The sequence below is a fragment of the Mirounga angustirostris genome, unplaced genomic scaffold (assembly GCF_029215605.1).
Source record: "Mirounga angustirostris isolate CCGP_5_RB_7025 unplaced genomic scaffold, mMirAng1.0.hap1 SCAF_10, whole genome shotgun sequence".
In the NCBI taxonomy this organism is placed as follows: Eukaryota; Metazoa; Chordata; class Mammalia; order Carnivora; family Phocidae; genus Mirounga; species Mirounga angustirostris.
The window spans coordinates 21303328-21321770 of NW_026991718.1; the positions used below are offsets into that span (position 1 = coordinate 21303328).

General features: G+C 50.8%; 1 protein-coding gene across 2 annotated transcripts in view; it reads left to right on the forward strand.

Moving 5' to 3' along the window:
• Positions 1-16556, forward strand: part of MAPRE3 (microtubule associated protein RP/EB family member 3) — a 51743-nt gene extending 35187 nt beyond the window's left edge. The window contains exons 2-7 of one of the 2 annotated variants that reach the window (XM_045884242.3): positions 11939-12066; positions 12700-12845; positions 13440-13641; positions 14926-15080; positions 15206-15358; positions 15601-16556. In XM_045884242.3, coding sequence (XP_045740198.1) covers positions 11946-12066; positions 12700-12845; positions 13440-13641; positions 14926-15080; positions 15206-15358; positions 15601-15669 — 846 coding nt within the window. In that variant the 5' untranslated portion in view covers positions 11939-11945 and the 3' untranslated portion in view covers positions 15670-16556. The remainder of the gene's footprint in view (positions 1-11938; positions 12067-12699; positions 12846-13439; positions 13642-14925; positions 15081-15205; positions 15359-15600) is intronic. The other variant, XM_045884240.2, reaches the window with a different exon arrangement.
• The last annotated feature ends 1887 nt before the right edge of the window (positions 16557-18443 follow it).

The window sequence follows — 18443 nt, forward strand, 5'->3', positions numbered from 1 at the left end:
TGCTTGGGATAAATCATGTCCTGGGCAACGAACTTTACTTTGACCACATTATAACTTCTCTTTGAAAACACTGAAAGAAAACAGTAGATCACTGGAATCGGTCTTAGAGTACGTCTCTTTAGAACACAACCCACGGTCATCCACATGAAGAATCAGGCAGTAATTTAAGGTCCTTGAGGTTGTGGTTGAGGTCTTGTGAAAAGTAGGTGAGGCCTCAGGAAATCTTTAGGGCTTAGTAGTCCAGATATTTTGTTGATTTTCCCAGAAGAAAGCAAACAAATGTTGACTCTTTGGATCTAAAGGAGCACTAAGAAAGCAGAACATATATCTGCAACTGTAAAATATGCAACCTTGGGAGGCACTAGAGATAAAAGAGTATTTGTTCTGGGGACACCTGGGTGGCTCAGTCAGTTAAGCATCCCACTCTTGATTTCGGCTCAGGTCATGATCTCAGTGTCCTGGAATTGAGCCCTGCATCAGGCTCTGCACTCAGCATGGAGTCTGCTTGTCCCTCTCCCTCTGCTCCCCCCCCCCCACGCTCTCTCTTTCTCTCAAATAAATAAATAAATAAATCTTAAAAAATAAATAAATAAAGAGGGGTGCCCGGGTGGCACAGTCAGTTAAGCATCCAACTCTTGGTTTTGGCTCAGGTCATGATCTCAGGTCTTCGGCTCAGGTCTGGGATCGAGCCCCATATCGGGCTCTGCACTTGGCGTGGAGTCTACTTGAGATTCTCTCTCTCTCTCTGCCCCTCCTGCTTGTGCTGTCTCTCTCTCTAAAATAAATAAATAAAATCTTTTAAAAAATTTTAAAAAGAGTATTTAGTTCTGGTCAGAGAATGACTATTCTGTTTATGGCCCCAAGGTCCTGAGTATATCTATATCCCCACCCACTGTGTTTTTTGACTGAAGGGTAAGGGTGTTACAAGGACTGTTCAAGGTATGATGAGTCCTTTCTCTATTATGCTTTTGACTATTTTAGTCAAAAAGTTTTAAGAGGGTATTGTGCAAGTTTGGGTAGAAATTTAGACAGGCCATTTTGAATCTTAATGGATTCAGCCCCAATAATCCTGCAAACAATGGAACGTTTGAAACTTTGTCCCCTTTTTGTTCTAAAGCACGTCTCAATTTTCATATTGAAGGCTCCCCAAATTGACTGCTATAATTCTATATTATCCATGATAAAATTGTGCCATAATAAAATAAGTTCACAAATTTGGGTTATAGAGTGAATGCATGTAAGATGCAAGAATCTGGCCTACGGGGGCAGACTTAGGTTTAGGTTGAACAAACCCATAATTTGGGGAACAGTCAGTCCCCAAAGAGTTGCTTGTGAACCTCTGTCTTAGCCTCTCCCCTGAACCTAATGCCCGGGCCTCCCAACTACAAACCTCAACTAGCTTTGTAGTTCCAGAGGACAGAAAAATATGGAGAGATCTCTCCCAGAGCCAGACCTTCATGGACAAAGCAAGAGAAGACTGAGGAAAGTTCTCATAGGATTTTTTGTAATCACCAAAAACTGGAAACACCCAGATATCCTTCAGTGGGTGAATGGATAAACTCTGGTATAGCTATATGTGCACCGTTGTTTTGGGAATACTACTCAGCAACAAAAAAGGATCATTAATCTGTGCAACAACTTGATAGAACCAAAGGCATTATGCTAAGTGAGAGAAAAGCTAATATCAAAAGGTTACTATATAATTCCATTTAAATAGCATTCTCAAAATTACAAAATTACAGCAATGGAAAACAGATCTGTGCTTGCCAGGGCTTAGAGTTGGGGACAAGGCGTGGCTATAGAGGGGCGCACAGGGGAGTTTCCTCGAGGTTATAGAACAATTCTGCATCCTAGTAGGGTGGTAATTATATGAATCTACACATGTGATAAAATTTCATAGACTGTACACCAAAAAAAAAGTGCATGTAAAAACTGATTAAATCCAAATAATGTCTGTAGCTTAGTTAATAATGTACCAATGTCAACTTCTTGGCCTTCACAATTGTTATGTAAGATGTTATTGGGGAAGCTGGATGAGGATACATGGGAATTCTTTGTCCTATTTTGCAATTGTGAGTCTAAAATTATTTCAAAATAAAGAGTTTCCAAAAATTTGGAGGGCACTGATTTCTGCAAAGCAGCACTTGGGAATTTCTTCAATTTTTACTAGAAAAGATAATATAAAATAAAGCCTCAAGAATTATAAATTTAAATGCAGCTTCTAAATCACTGTAACTTCATTTGCTGTAATTTTGATTTGGAAATTATGCTCAGTTTCTTAACTCTAGTATTGTTATATATTTGTATTATTATAAATATATTGTATCCAGGAAGAAAAAAAAAAAAATCCCTTGATGAGTTTCCCCCAGGATGAAATACCCCCTAACCTCTTTACAGAGCTCCTGCTGTGTGGCTTCTGTATACCTTTTTAACCTCATCTCCTGCTCCCAGCGTGCATTCTGGGATGAACTATTTGTAATCCTCTCCCTCTTCCCAGTCCATTCTTCTCTCCTCTTAACGCTCTGTTTGATGACCTTCTCCTTCAAGGCCCACATCAAACTATGCTTCCTCTACAAAGCCGTCCCTGGCCCAGGAAGCAGGGTGCTCCAACAGCAAGCCTTCCTGCCTGCGGGGTGGTAGCATAATGCGCAGCCCTTTGGTTATTTGTTCACTGGCCGAGCTCCGACCCTGGTCCGTGAACGCCTCGAGGGCCCTGACCAGGTCCCATTCCTTCCTATAGACCCTGCACCTGGCTCAGTGCCTAGAATACACACTCCATAAATGGCGATAAGCAAGTGAGTGAATCAGAGGCTCTGGGAAGTCCTTAGCAATAAATTTTGTGCATTCCACCCCACCATTTTAATAGGGGACTTTTCAACAAGATATTCAACAAAACTGAAGATCAAAGTGGTTCTGATTAACTACAGTTACACACAATGGCAAATGGATACTTAAAATATTTTCCAAACGTTCAACTTAGTTAAGACTTTATTATATCTAAAATTTTTCCCATTCTTTCTTTTCATTCATGACACAGTGTTGTAAGAAGCTTTAGAAAGACCATGAGGTTGCACTTGTGAGTCTCCTTAGACAGATAAGATCTAGAACTTAAGAACAGGATATGGATTCTGAAGGAGGAAGGGTGGGATGTTGAAGATGAGGAGCACAAGCCTACGTTAAATCTTGTTTACGGCTTCCAGCTTTTACTAAGAGCAGCACGGTGTCCCCACCTTGCAGGCAAGTCGCTTGCTACTCCACCTGCCGTGGCCGCAGACACAAATGCCCTGGATGACAAACTCCTGACTTCCCCGCTCAGCATCCTCTTAGGCAAATGATCTGGGACTCCATAACTGTCTTCAGGTCTAGCTTCTGTCTCCAGCCTCCAGCAAGATGACTCAGACTTTCATCATTTCTTCTTGCACAAGCTAATGACCATTTCTCCATCAGAGGTCTGGTAACTTCATTAAACGGGGCAGATAACCTCCTCCTTGAAACCAGTCCCTCCCTTCGCTCCTGACACATTACCTACCTCGCCTACCTCCTCTCTTAATCACATCCCCTAAGATTCCTCTAAAATTCAATCACTGGTCTTTGGCTCATTTTAAAAAATAAAAGTAACAACAAACTTCTTTCCCATGTCTCTAATTTCCCATTTTCTCTTCCCTGCTTTCTGATATCCTGTCATCTTTAAAGGCCCAAGTTAGGTGCCACCTGCCCCCAGAAATTATCCAGCTGAGCCCACACTCGTCCTTTGCACTCTCTTAGAGCACTTAAAAGCCAAATGTACTTTCACTGTTAAGCCCTTCGTATGTTCTGGTTTGTGGGATCCCTTGTGGTCTTATGAATTGCTCTTATTTCTTCAAACAAAGGCTCCTTAAGGACAAGATCCATGTCTTAAAATGATCCTTGTCCTCATGGTGCCTCACAAAGTGTTTAGCACCTTATGTCAGTGGTCACTAAATACTTGGTGACTGAGATTAAGACAACATTGCAGTAACTTGGAAAAAGAAACCCAAAGAAGAAAACCTTTGAAATTTCTTTTCCCTTCTCCTAATGCTCGCTTTGAAGCATGAAGGATCATTAAGGAGACATCAGGTGCACTGGGGCCGCAGAAACAAATGTTCTTTCCTCAACACGTCCCAGCAGCCGCTGAAGCCCTTGCTCCCTGTCTGTCCTCAGGCTAGCCACCCATGGGCCAGCAGCCCGCCCACCCCTCCAGAGCAGGCCAGCGAGAAGGGGGCTGACCAGCAGCTACGGGGCGTATGGCAGCATTACCTAGACTAACCTGGGAATGCCTCTTTAAGAGCTGAGATCATTGTTCAGCAGGACAGGTCCCGGACCCTAGTAGCTGGGACCTTAGCGGGGTTCGGGACCTTAAAGAATAGCCACATGACCTAAAATTGTTGTGAGAACAGAATCCTGGAGAAGCTCCAGTCCCTACCTGAACCAACACCATCCAGATCCCTGGCCTGGATCTGCCTGAGTGGGCATGTGCTGGTTCCCCACTGGCCCTGGAACTATTCCACATGCCCCCTCTCTACCTTTGACTAATTCAGCTTTGAGAGGCTGAGCCTCCCTGTGAGTCCGGTCCTTGCCCCACCGTGAGAAGAAGGTGATTGGCTGGGCCTGCCAGGGCTTTGTGACCCGCCGGCAGGGCCCCTCCAGCCCCATAAAACCCTTCATGCCTGCCTGCACATATTGCCTCCATGCAACCCCAGAATAACCTGGATGTGTGACCCAAGGGCAAAAGGGGTAGCAATTTTGCAGATTTTCCAAACAGGTGACTTCAGCCCCCCTGGGCCTGGGCAGGAAGGGTTAGCCCAGTGACAATGGGCATAGCCCTATATCAGGAGTGGGAAACGTTTTGGCAGACTCCTCAGAGTCGTCCTCTGATCCCACAGCGCCTGTTCCAGTTCTCCTGGCCGGTAGGATTGCATCTACAAAGCCCAATAGTTGGAAAAATCTGGAGTTGGGGAGGGATTGTGGTCAGAGGCCCAGCTTCAGGAAGCCCAGATGGCTGCCCCAGGCAGAAAGGGCAGAGTTCTGTAGTCTGTCTCCCTCCTGGACTGGCCTTCCATGGGCTTGGAGTCCTGAAGCTGGATATATGTTGGGCACCTGCCTTCTCAAACAAGGGCCCTTGGATGCTCACTGTCTGCCCCAGTGACGCTGATAACACTTACTGAAAATGTACTGTGTGCTAGGCTCTGCTCAGTGCTCGGTATATGTGGTTCACTTAATCCTCATAAAGGCCCTGTGAAGTGGGAACTGCCCCCTTTTTATATATGAGGAAACTGAGGCCCAAAGCCAAACTGCTAGGAAATGTTAGAGCCAGGATTTGAATCCCAGTGTTCTGCCTGGAGATCAGTATTCTTAAAGCAACACCTTTTTGGAGGCTGCTGAAGGCCTGCCCAGTACCCACTGCAGAACTGAAAGACCTAGTCTTTCATAGCTGTGCTAGACAGAGGGTAGAGTCCTGGGAACTGCAGGGAGTTCTCCTAGGGACCAAAGAACTGGGGACCCCTGAATTCTCTTCAAGACACATTGGTGGAAGATGGATTCCCCCTGAAGACTTGAAAACAAAAAGCCAAAATCAGATTTAGGCTTGTGATGCCGTTATTAAATATCGCAATGTGAGCTTTCAGAGTTATACAGACTTATCAATGATTTAGGAATATAAATACCTAGAGCTAATGTCGTCCTAGGTATCTGGGAAGGAATTGGATGGTTTCTGGAAACTCTTCTGACCACGGGAGACTGCAATTTAGTCTTGACCGCTTCCAAGGCCTTAGACCATGGAATGGCCAGCAGCTTCACGTCTCCTGATGAGAGCTATAACTGCCTTTCCCACCGCCAGTAAATGCACCCTGAACCTTATGGTCCTAGCATAGGAAATGATTTAACAAAATCACCAGATTAAACCTCCTCAACTTGTCTTTCCCATGACTCCAGACCTGGTAGCCGGAGTCAAGGTCCTGAAGAGCAGACTTTTTTCAAGGCCACATTCTGTCTGAGCCTAGAATGGGGTTTCCAGCTGACTCGGCGGGTGACGCGGCACAGCCCAATCAGGGGCCATTTCCCTTGACAGTCACCACGTGCCAAAGATGATGGTAGAAACAAAGGGACAGGGAAGACCCGCTATGTTAGCTTTTGGAACAGAGCCTGACCCCTGGTGTGGTTGCCTACCATTCTCTCAGAAGAGGGAAAGCAACCCTTGGTAACAGGTGTGTTAACTTAAAGAGTTTTCTCAGACCGTTTCTCTGCTGTAATTGGAGGCAATTGGACCACACAGAGCCAGATGATTGGGTAAAGGCTTTATATATCTTTGCCCCCAGAATCCGGTCCAGTTCAAGTCTAGGTCTGAGTTAACACCCAATACAAAAAGTCATCAGAAGTGGGACCAGTTGATGAGTTTAATGTGTAGCTTTGAGGCATAGGGAGGTTGGTGTAGTTTAGTCCAGGATCTTAGACTCAATGTTCCAGGCCACTCCAGCTGGTCCAGTTCTTAGAGGACATCCGGGTCAGAACAAAGCACTCCATTCGACCACCCCCGTGCCCTGATACCACGAGCTTTTGACAGAACCAGGCTTCCTCTTCGGGGGACCAGATCAAAGTTGGGGCTCTCTTTTTCTAAATTGAGCTAGGGAGAGGAGGATTTGGGGATGGGGGGAAAATGTTTAGAGGAGGCTTTGCTCAGGACCTGGGTGCCACCTGCTGGCCATAATTTAGTTGTATTTAGAGGGCCAAATCTAGGAAAGGAAAATGAAATCCTGCCCTCCCTATCAGGATGAGATAAGGGAACTAGGAGGCTGTTTCTTTGTGACCCTCTAGCAAGTGTGACAGAAATCTTTGCAGAGACCCCTGGGTGCCTTAGGTGAGTCCTCCTGAGCTAAAATGGACCCCCCTGACCAAGGCAGAGAGTAGCCAGTCCTAAGTGGGGATAATGGCTCTGTTCTTAGTATCAGCCTCCCACCCCACTCCATCCCGTCCCCACCCACTTTCCCAAAAGCCCCATAGGAGGTGACAACATGATTGTTGGCCCTGAAATGAGACATTTTTTTTCCAACTTCCTTCTTACATGCCCTGTTGCCACTTTGGGGACCCTAGATTCAGACTGATGAAAGGTGTGGAAAATGCCCTCCCATCATGAGGCACAGACAGAACTGGGGATTTCTGGCCCAGAAGACTTTGGCTTTTTCAAGTACCTGTGTAGCTCTTGGTGACTCTTGGAGCTCTGATAACAGGTCTTTAGTTGTATTCTGGAAGGAAAACTGAAATTTTTCCTATGCATCAAGGAGGAAGATGGCTAACACTTTCCCCCCAGGGAGGTAGCAAAACATGCCAACATCCTAGCCTATGCTCCTGCAATGCAGGCCTCAGTCGTAGGTATGCACCTGCATCAGATGAGGACAGTGTTCTAGCACCTGGTTGTGCGCCAGGACCACCTGGAGTGGGGGTGTGTGTATGTGTGTCACAATATACAGGTGACTTTTTTTTTTTTAAGATTTTATTTATTTATTTGACAGAGACAGCGAGAGAGGGAACACAAGCAGGGGGAGTGGGAGAGGGAGAAGCAGGCCTCCCACAGAGCAGGGAGCCCGATGCGGGGCTCAATCCCAGGACCCCGGGACCATGACCCGAGCGGAAGGCAGACGCCTAACGACTAAGCCACCCAGGCGCCCCTATACGGTTGACTCTTGAACAACACAGGTTTGAACTGCCCAGGTCCACCTATATGTAGATTTTTTTCCGGAAACGTATTTTCTCTTCCTTATGATTTTCTTAATAACATTTTCTTTTCTCTAGCTTACTTTATTCTAAGAACACAGTATATGATACATATAACATACAAAATATGTGTTGATCAACTGTTTATATCATCAATAAGGCTTTTGGTCAACAGTAGACTATTAGTTAAGTTTTTGAGGGAGTCAAAACTTATACACAGATTTTCAACTGTGCAGGGGATCAGTTCCCCTAACCCCATATTGTTCAAGGGTCAACTGTATATGATATACTACATATGTTATATATTACATATAAGTATAAATAAGTTGTATATGTAGTATATTATAGTTATATACATAATATAATATATAATATAGTTGTATATAATGCATACATAGTTATACACACATATATGCACTTGGGCTTTACTCTGGCCTACTAGAAAATCTCTGCAGGAAAATCTAATGTGCTCTTCTAGTAAAGAATGTGAACCATCCCCTGTTCAGTCCCGTGGAACCCCAAGAAGGCTGCCTTCAGGCTGGAAGACCCTTGAAGCTCAAATGATTTCAGTCAAAACCTGGAGGACTAATTTTGACCCAGACCAATGCCTCTGCTTTTATTCAGTAATCAGCCCTTAAAACTCATATACACTAAACAACAACAATAAATCCTTAATCTGGCTTAGGAACTCGCAGGGCCGACCTAACACCCCCCTTTACCTCCCAGAAGCTGTCCTGACCAGCCCAGACCCTGTGAGGCCTAGCAGAATGCAGAGCCACAGCCCAAACAGTCCCCTGAATCACCCTGCCCCAGAGGCCTCGGGGAGAAATAATCCCCCGAGCTCATGGAAGGCCAGTATCCAGAATAGCTTGTCCCCTATGCACTGGGATCGGCAGGGCTCTGCAAGTCCCCTGGAGGCCTCACAGGGTCTGACCACTCCTAGGGGGGCCATTCAAGCCCATTTCTCTCTCACCCTACATGCTCTCCTTTCTGACGTCCTGTCACACCTACTGTTTCACCACAGTTAGGGGGCATTTGGTTATACTCTTCTCCTTTATGTTTGTCTTCCCAGTAAGACTATAAACTCCCTAACGACTGGGGCAAATCTTTCTTATTTCTCACAGTCCCTAACTAAATACTCATCAAAATAAAGTGCACTTTCCTCGACCCTACCCATTCTGCCTCTTTGTCAACTTTGGTGTCCATCCATTCCTGCTAGCTTTCTGATGTCACTTTAGGTGAGTTTCCTAGAAACTCAGAAGCACTCTCCTAAATCCAGTCTCTGCAGTTATTGTTCATGGAAAATTGATCTGGAACCCACAAGTGAATGGAACATAGCCTGGCCATTGAGGAGCTTACATTTCAGTGAAGGGGACAGACATACAAGTGATTTCAAGAGAGCTGACCTGCTGTGACTGAGCATGCTCATGGTACTATAGGAACAGAAAGGGGCAGGGCAGGTCTCCATGCACAGGGGTCAGAGACCTGGAGGTCAGTGTCCTGGAGGACATGATGCCAACATCCCAGGCTAAGGTTGAGTGGGGGGAGGGGGCCAGGCCAGAAGGTGATGAAAGATGATCAGAAAGAGGAGAAGCCGTGAGGAGGCATCACTCAATCATTCAAGAATTTGCTGAATACCTTGCCTGTGACAGGCCTGGAAACCCCACTCCTGGCTTCAAGGCTCTTACAGACAAGGGGGCAGGCATTTAAACAAGCCCCGTGGTTAGAACAAGGGTCAGAATACAGGCCACTGAGCTCAAAACCATCATGTAAGGGGCGCCTGGGTGGCTGTCGTTAAGTGTCTGCCTTCGGCTCGGGACATGATCCCAGGGTCCTGGGATCAAGCCCCGCATCGGGCTCCCTGCTCCGCAGGAAGCCTGCTTCTCCCTCTCCCACTCCTCCTGCTTGTGTTCCCTCTCTTGCTGTCTCTCCTTCTGTTAAATAAATAAATAAATAAAATCTTTAAAAAAAAACCATCGTGTAAGAGGAGACGCAAGTGCAGTCAAAATTACCCTCGGAAATCTCTGGAATTCCTAGCTTCCGAGTTCTTAGAAGCTCCCAAGACATTAATTTTTGTTTCTGTGGGCTTTTTTGGCCTGCCTGGCCTCCCTTTCCCTGGGCCATGAAGGACAAAACAAGAGGGTTTCTCTCTCGATTTTTCTCAAAAATGTCACTGAATTTAAATGCATCTAATGAGGTTCCATTATGTATATATGGGGTGGGGGGCGCAAGGGAGCACAGCCTAGTGGATGCCAACTGAGCCTCCTCTCTAAAGCGGCTTCTCCAATTTGCATCCACAGACTCTCTGGGCATCTTGGTCAGGTGCAGATTCTGACTCAGTAGGTCTGGGGTGGGACTCAAGAAGGGGAATTTCTAGCAAGCTGAAGCCCATCCAGCACCCCTGCTGCTCCAGGGACCACAGTTTGAGAACCATGGGAGCAGAGAATGAGTGGACTTTGGGGTGGGGGGCAGCATTCCAGACGGTAAGTAGGCAGCTGCTGGTGGCTCCCAGCTCAGGGAGCAAAGGGAGAGATAGGGCTGGAGAGGTGGGGCCCATTTAGGAGTGTGATACGTGGTGGGGAGGGTCCCATGATAAGGGCAGGTGCCTACAGGGGGCAGGGGCGTGGTCTGGGCATAGTTTTCCTTCACAGAGACACTTTGTGTATTAAACCTAGAGAAATATTCTTCACTCTGGAAATAAGGACTCTCACAATTCTCAAAATATGCTGTGCTTTTGTCTATTTTCTGTTTCTCCACTTCTGATAAAGACCTAGTTACAAGATATATTTCCCTCTTAACAGCGCAAGTCAGTGATAAACAGCAGCTGACACTGGCCTCCCTGTGCGGGTGGGGGAGGGGGGTGGGGGGTTAAGAAGGGGCTCACGCCCGCTGGCCAGAAGGGGGCGCCTCTGCCCAGCTCCCACCATTGGTGGCTGTGCAGGAACAAAGGCCCAGGGTTGCCAAAGCAGCCAGAAACCTCAAGTCGTTTGTGTGAAATGTCCCAACATTAAAATACTGGGCACTAATTCAAAAATGTTTCCAACACTGCGAGGGCTGAACAGTTCGAGTCTGCAAAGCAAACTCAGCCAATGGGTGTCTCGTTCATGACTGCTGCGGATCGCGCTGTGGTTCAGGCTGCTTTTACATAGATTCTGATTGCAACAACGTCGGGGACTGCTAGGGGAGAGACTGGAGGCTGGGTGGCCTTTTGGAGGCGACTGCTGGCCTTGGCCAGAGAGCGCACATGCATAAACCCCCAAGGCAGCAGGAGAGCCGGGAAGACCGGGAAGACCGCAGAGCTGCAGGACTTGATGACTGACTGGCTATGAGGATGAGGGGGAGTAGGGCTATGGAGGATAACCCCCAGGTTTCTAACGTGCGTGACTGAGTGACTGGTGGTGACGTTCACTGGAATAATGAATACAAGAGCAGAAGCCTGTATGGAGGGGAGGTTCTAGATAAGCAGAATGTAGGTGCCTGTGGGTCAGCCAGCAGGCCACATGCCACAGAAATATGGGGTTTGAAGTCAAAGGAGAGGCAAAGGTTAGTCAGCTTTCTCAAACACAAATCTGGTCAGGTTACTGCCTGCGTAAAATCCTCGAATGGCTTCCTGTTGTCTGAACAGAAAGTTCAGACTCCCCGTGTTAAACAAAGCCCTTTGCAGTCTGTCCCTGCCAACCTCACTGTACCACACCCCAACACAAAAACCTGCTCCCCAGGCCTGCTGAACAACTCAGAGTCCCAGAATAAGCCGCGCCTTTGTTCTTGCTAGTCCTTGGGCCTGCAGTACCCTTCTACCCCATGCCTGGTATGTTTGGAAAATTCCTAGCTCTCTCAGACTCCAGCATCTCTGTTCTGAAGCCTTCACTGACCTTGTCAAGCAGAAGAGATCACTCCCACCTTTGTGCCGCCTCTAAACTTTGTGCTTGCTGCTTTTTCTGCCCTGTCCCTCCCTTCTGGAAAGATGTGCCCGTCTGTAAACTCCTTGAAGGCAGAGAGCACATCTTACTGTGTCACCACTTCCTGAGCACATGTCTGGCACGTAGTAGACATGCGGGAAATGACTGAAGGGTTTTCCAGGACAACTGCAAGGCTGGTCTAGAGGAAGATGCTTTCTACTTCCCCGGGGATTATCTGGCTCTTTCTCTCCTTACAGTTAAAGAACCGCACGAGGACCCTGGGTGCTGACCTTGCCTGTCTTCTTTCTTTGCAGCTGGGGTATGGCCGTCAATGTGTACTCCACATCCGTGACCAGTGAAAATCTGAGTCGCCATGATATGCTTGCATGGGTCAATGACTCCCTGCACCTCAATTATACCAAGATAGAACAGCTCTGTTCAGGTAGGAACCTGGGAGTGGGGAGAGTGGGCCCTGCTGGAGGGAGGGGGCCAGAAGGTGGGAGGCAGGACGGACACAGGAGACAATGTAGTCTGTAATCAGGAGTAAGGAGGAGAGCTGCAGAGCCCTAACTCTGCAGAGTCAGAGTGTGTGGAGGTGACGGAAGTAAGGGTCTCATGGAATGGCAAGAGTCAAAAGTGAAGAGCAGGAGAGGCTCAGGGAAGGGCTGCAGGGCAGGCGGGGCAGTGGAGTATCAAGAGCTAGGACAGGCAGTGAAGCCGGAGGGTAATAGCCCGAGGTCAGGTCTAGCCACTCGGGGCCCAAATCTCAGCTCTTCTTGCAGTACAACCCTGGGCAAATCACTAGGTCTGTTTTCCCGTCCATAAGACAGCGATCCCATGCCCAGTCACACAGGGCTGCTGGTAGGATGGAGTGCTGTATATGCAGTGTTTGGTGCGGTGCTGGTACGTGACTGCATCGGTCCGGAATAACTGCTGTCATTCCTGGAAAGCCGGGACAAGGAGAAGAGGCTGGGTAGTTGGGGGCAGTGGCCAGCAGAGGGCCTGGGGAAGGGGAAGCGAGGAGCCCAGGCAGGGGAGCGGCCCGCGCCCCTCAAGCAACTTCGCTTCTCCACAGGGGCAGCCTACTGCCAGTTCATGGACATGCTCTTCCCCGGCTGTGTGCACTTGAGGAAGGTGAAGTTCCAGGCCAAACTAGAGCATGAATACATCCACAACTTCAAGGTGCTGCAAGCAGCTTTCAAGAAGATGGGTGTTGACAAAGTAGGTGCCTGTGCCCCGGGGGGCCCTGAGGAGCTGTGTGACCCTGGGGAAGAAGATGGCCCGCCAGCCAGGGCGGCAGGGGCTGCTGGGGTCATTCCAGCCCTGGCGCCTCTCTCCACCCCCCTACTTGCCAGAGGGAATGTTCCCCCAGCTCAAGGCATGGTGGAAAACCCTACACTTGACATCCCACCCTGACGACATTCCTGCCCCTTCCTTCTCTCTGGACCCGATCCATCTCAGCAACTAGGCTCAGTCTTCCGCTCCTTTTAAGTTCCTTCTCTGTAGGGCCTAAGAAAAGTCTCTGGGCTCACTCTCCTGCCTCAGTGGCCCGCAGCCCCTGGTTCCAGCAGCCCCCACCCCACATGCACATGGCAGGCCGCACCAAGGGTGCCCCCTGTGCCTGGAGGAGGGGCTGCGTCCAGATCCGGGCCGGGCCCCAGCCTGCCTGCATGCTCCGGGGCCACGGCTGTGGAGAAGGTGGAGGATGCTGCAGCCCAGGGGCTGGCTTTCCTGAGAGCAGTGGGCCACTCACAGAGGAAGGCAGCCCTACAGCAGCAGGTGGCTAAAGTTCTCTGCTTGTGTGGTCTATTTCAGATAATTCCCGTAGAGAAATTAGTGAAAGGAAAATTCCAAGATAATTTTGAGTTTATTCAGTGGTTTAAGAAATTCTTTGACGCAAACTATGACGGAAAGGATTACAACCCTCTGCTGGCGCGGCAGGGCCAGGACGTAGCGCCACCTCCTAACCCAGGTGATCAGATCTTCAACAAATCCAAGAAACTCATTGGCACAGCAGGTAACGTGCCCGAGCTGGGGGAGGGGGTGTGGGGGGCCGGGCCGGCAGGGCTCCAGAGCCACGAGCGCCCCCTGGGCCACCGGCCCGGCCCTGCCAGCCTAGAGGAGACTGTTATCACGGAGTTCAGATGACGCCGCCTGCTGCCCACCTAGACCAGGGGGAGTCACAGGAGGGAGGACGGGGCCCGCAAAGATTGCCACAGACGGGGAGCCACCGGCACCAGCCGTGGGGGCAGTGGCGGTGGGAGGCCCAGGGCACTTGCTTCGGTAGCGTGAGCTAACTCGTTGGCCTCGAGAGACAGGCCAGCATGTGGCATGGTTCGTCTGTCCAGGTCCATCCAGGCCAGGGGCCTGGTGCCGGCAGCACGCTCCCTTTTTGCCCCCGCCCACTGGATGCCCAGGGACAGGAGTTTGCCAAGCTTCCCCCGTGGGGATCACGTCTTCCCCGACTCCAAGGGCCCATAGCCCGAAGTCCTCAAGAGAGGAGTCTTTTGAAAGGAGGCTTTGTCTGGGTTCTAGAGGAGAAGGGAGAGGAGCAGTAGGGCCTTTGTGGGGACGACAGGGTTGGGGAGAGGAAGAGGAGCAGCCCCAGCATCTGAACCCGTCATAGCAGAGCCGCTCCTCGTTCGCGCTGCTGCCCCGCCTGGGCCTGCCCCCATTCACCTGCTTGCTTTGCGTTAGAAGCAGCCAGCTGTGACCAGGGAGCAGCCATAGCTAGAAGACAAGTGGCCACAGCATGCCCGGCCTGCGGGGGGAGGAGCCGGGAGCCCTGAGGCAGGCCCGGCAGAGAGCACAGAGCCCATCCCGAGGCAGGGAGCCTGGGAGGGGCAGGGGCCCTGAGACTCTGAGGTCACCCACAGGGAGGGTGGGGCTTCTGCAAGGATGCAAGTGCCAGATTCGAGACCCTGCACCAGCCACTCTTCCTCAGACTCTGGCTGCCAGGACAAGAGGCCCAACCCTCCCAGCCCCACTTCCCAAATTTCCCAGTTCCCCTCACCTCTCCCTCAGGCCGGCTCTCCTCCCTCCCGACACCTCATACCTCCTTTACTTCCCTGAAGTCCCTGCTCTCCCAGGCTTGCCAAAGAGCTGCCCAGCTGCTGTGGTGTCCGTGTGGCCATGGCTTGAGGCCTAGATGTAGATGGCCCTCCTGAGTGGGAGAAGAGGGGAGGGCAAGAGTGCCTGCCTTTCGCATGGGCCTGCCCCCGCAGCCGTTCACACCAGGCCGTCTCATGCCACGTGAGCTGTGGGCTCACACGGCCCCATCCGACTTTTCTCCCCTGGGCAGTTCCACAGAGGACGTCCCCCACAGGCCCCAAAAATATGCAGACCTCTGGTCGGCTGAGCAATGTGGCCCCACCCTGCATCCTCCGGAAGAATCCCCCATCAGCCCGGAATGGCGGCCATGAGACTGATGCCCAGATTCTTGAACTCAACCAGCAGGTGAGTAGGGTGGGCGAGGGTCGCTGAGAGAGCCCTCAACAAAAGCCAGGCCTTGGGGTGTCAGGACGGGAAGGGGAGTCTGAGGCAGGGATCTCTGGCCTGAACACCACCTTGTCCCGGAGCAGCTATTGGATTTGAAGCTGACCGTGGATGGGCTGGAGAAGGAGCGTGACTTCTACTTCAGCAAACTTCGAGACATCGAGCTCATCTGCCAGGAACACGAAAGTGAGAACAGCCCTGTCATCTCGGGCATCATTGGCATTCTCTACGCCACTGAGGTGAGCTCTGCCGGCACCCGCTCCCGTCCCAGGCCCGCTCACAGATCGCCCCGTGGAGACCACAAGGGGTGGCACCCGAGGGCTGAGGAGAGCCCCCTGAAGTCAGAGCCCAAGGCCACGTAGAGATTAGCAGGGGAAGTGGAGCTAGAACTCAGCCCTTTCTCTGGAGCCCTGGGGCAGCCGTCTTCCCCTCGGCCTGGCCTGCCTGGCTCACCACTTCCCTCTCCTTTCCCACCCTCCAGGAAGGATTTGCACCCCCTGAGGATGATGAGATTGAGGAACACCAACAGGAAGACCAGGACGAGTACTGAGGGCGGCTCGAGCCCTGGCTGACTGCACGGCTTCCCGTGCCTCCCCACCCTGCTCCCACCCCACATTATAATCCTTTCCTTACAGCCTGCCGGCCGGCCGGGTGCTTCATGTCAGTAGCCCAGCACTGGGGAGTCAGGAGAGGAGCGGGGCTCGCGGGGATGGGGCAGGGGGGCAGGCGGAGGCCCCTTCCTGCCGCCACCGGCCCAGCGGGCAAGGCCTCTGTCCACTCCTCCGTATCCCTATTTATTTCCGTTGTCTCTGCGCTGTGTCGGCCAACACCTCCCCAGGGAGGGGGGGGATGCCACTGCCCCCCCTGCCCCAGCCAGCTGCCTGCTCCCCTGACAGCCAGCAGCTGTATATTTGACAAAGTCATTGGTATATTTTTACTTACTGGATTTTCCTTGCACTTTACCTGTTCTTTTCCCAGGGCTGACAGCACGGGGCTCCGGGGCAGTGTGCCTGGCTTGACTTCCCTTCCCTGTTGCTGGGAACCGTGGCAGGACTCACCCGTTCTTATTTATTTTGTCTTTTGGCATCCCAGTAGTTGAGGGGAAGGCTGATGTCAGGAGAGGGATAAGGGGACTGAGGGGGGATGCCTTAAGCCCCGGTGGTCAGGGAGAGGGAGGGGAGCATGTGAGGGATGAAAATGACCTCCTGGCACCAGGCTCCCCCACCCTCAGCCCCCAGCCCCTAGCACTGAAGCCCAGCACTGCCCCGAGGCCCCCAGCCACTCCTCCCGCAGCTTGGTTCATACCACACAGACTCTGCTTGGACCCTCCCGTTTGTCTGCCTCCCGTGTGCCCTCCTCCCCAACCTCCACCTCCTCAGGCCACCCAGCCTGCATATGTGTTCACTTTTATTTAAATAAACTTGTGTGGTAAAAGTCCATGCCCTGTCTCCCTCACCGGGGCCACAGCCTGGGTCTCAGTGCTTCGCTCTTCCTGAGCACTCCCCTCTTCCAGAGGTGGTTGGCGCCCAGCCCCACTGCCACCCTCTGTCAGGCCTAGAAACTGCCATGGGCGCTTGGCCTCAGAGCCCAGCTCTGACCTCGTCCCCATCTCTCAACTCTGGTCCCGAGGCTCTAAGGGAAGGAAGACGTGGAGGCCGCGACCCCCAATCCCTGTGAAGGAACAAAGTGTGGGGCCATGGCCGTGACAATGGGCAGCCCAATCAAGTGGCTGGGGGCGGGGGGCGTAACAGGGTGGCCTAGCCAAGAGGTGCTTTGTTTCAGTCTCCTTCCGGACAGTGAGGCCACATGATGTCCCCCACCCGCTGTCAAAGCTCACAGCCCTCCCAACAGTGATCCAGCTGGGGACAAGGAGAGAGTGGAGTGGGTTACAAAGAGCAAGCAGCTCTGAATGCTGAGGCCCAGAAGGACAGCAAGGCCTGAGCGGTTCCTTCTGTGGAACAAGCTCTAATGAGAACCAGGAGTCAGCAAGCCTTTCACATCATCCACATAGCTCTACCTTCGTGGGGCGTGCCCCAGCAAAGGGCCATAGTAAGAATATCCTGGAAGCCCAACGGGACCGAGGGCACTGAAATGAATGTGTGAATCAGGCCCGCTCAAACAAAGCCATCATCTTGATCAGCCCCCTCACTTACGGATGGAGGGACCAAGGCCTGCATGTGACACAACTTTCTCAAGGTGGTAAAAATCTGGATTAGAATTCAGACCTCCTGACTCATGATTCAGCGCTCATCCCCGAAGACCGGACATGGGACCTCAGGAACGTTCTCTAGGTGAGGGCTGGGAGTCCTGGTAGGTGTTTCCTCACCATCCTGAATATGTTCAAATTAGGGCCTTGTTTCTTCCATGACCCTGCTCCATGCACCTCCTCCAGACCACCACCATTTCTCTGATGACTCCAGATAGAAGCCTTAAACAAGCAGTTCATGTCTGTTCATCCCTCATTCACTTCACCTCCTCCTTTTGACTCCCACTCCAACATAGATACTTCTGACCCTATTCTGTTTTTCTCCCCCAACAATTCCTTGCCTGCTTTTATTGATTTTTATGATTTTTAATTCCCTTGCCTAATTTTTAAGATTTATCCATTTATTTAAGAGAGGAGGGACAGAGAATCCCAAGCAGACTCCTCGCTGAGTGCGGTGCCCGACACGGGGCTCCATCCCAGGACCCTGAGATCATGACCTGAGCTGAAACCAAGAGTAAGACCCTTCACCCACTGAGCTGCTCAGGCACCCCTCCCTTGCCTAATTTTAAAGGGCTTTTCCTCTATTATTCCACGTAGATACTATAAGAAGATAAAGTAGTTGTTACCCAAAGTTCATCTTCAGGCCAAGACCTCACCCTGCCGTCAAAGTGGATGTGGTAGGCAGAATAATGCCTCCCCCAGAGGTATCCGTGTCATAATTCCCCGAGCTGGGAACATGTTAGGTTACATAGCAAAGGGGAATTAAGATTCCAAGTGGAATTAAATCGCTAATCGGTTGACCTTAAAATAAGGAGAGTATGGTGGGTTATCCAGACGGGCCCAGTGCAATCACTAGGTCCATAAAAGTGGAAGGGGGGCAGAAGAGGAGGTCGGAGTGATGCCATGTGAGAAGGACTCAGTCTGCTGTCGCTGGCTTTGAAGATGGAAGGGGCCTGAGCAAAGAAACGCAGGCAGCTTCCAGATGCTGGGAAAGGCAAGAAAACAAGATACTCCCGTGGAGCCCCCAGAGAGGACCACTGCCCTGCAGACATGGTATTTTAGCGCAGTGAGACCCAGACAGACTCTCGCCTTCTAGAACTGTAAGATAATAAATTTGT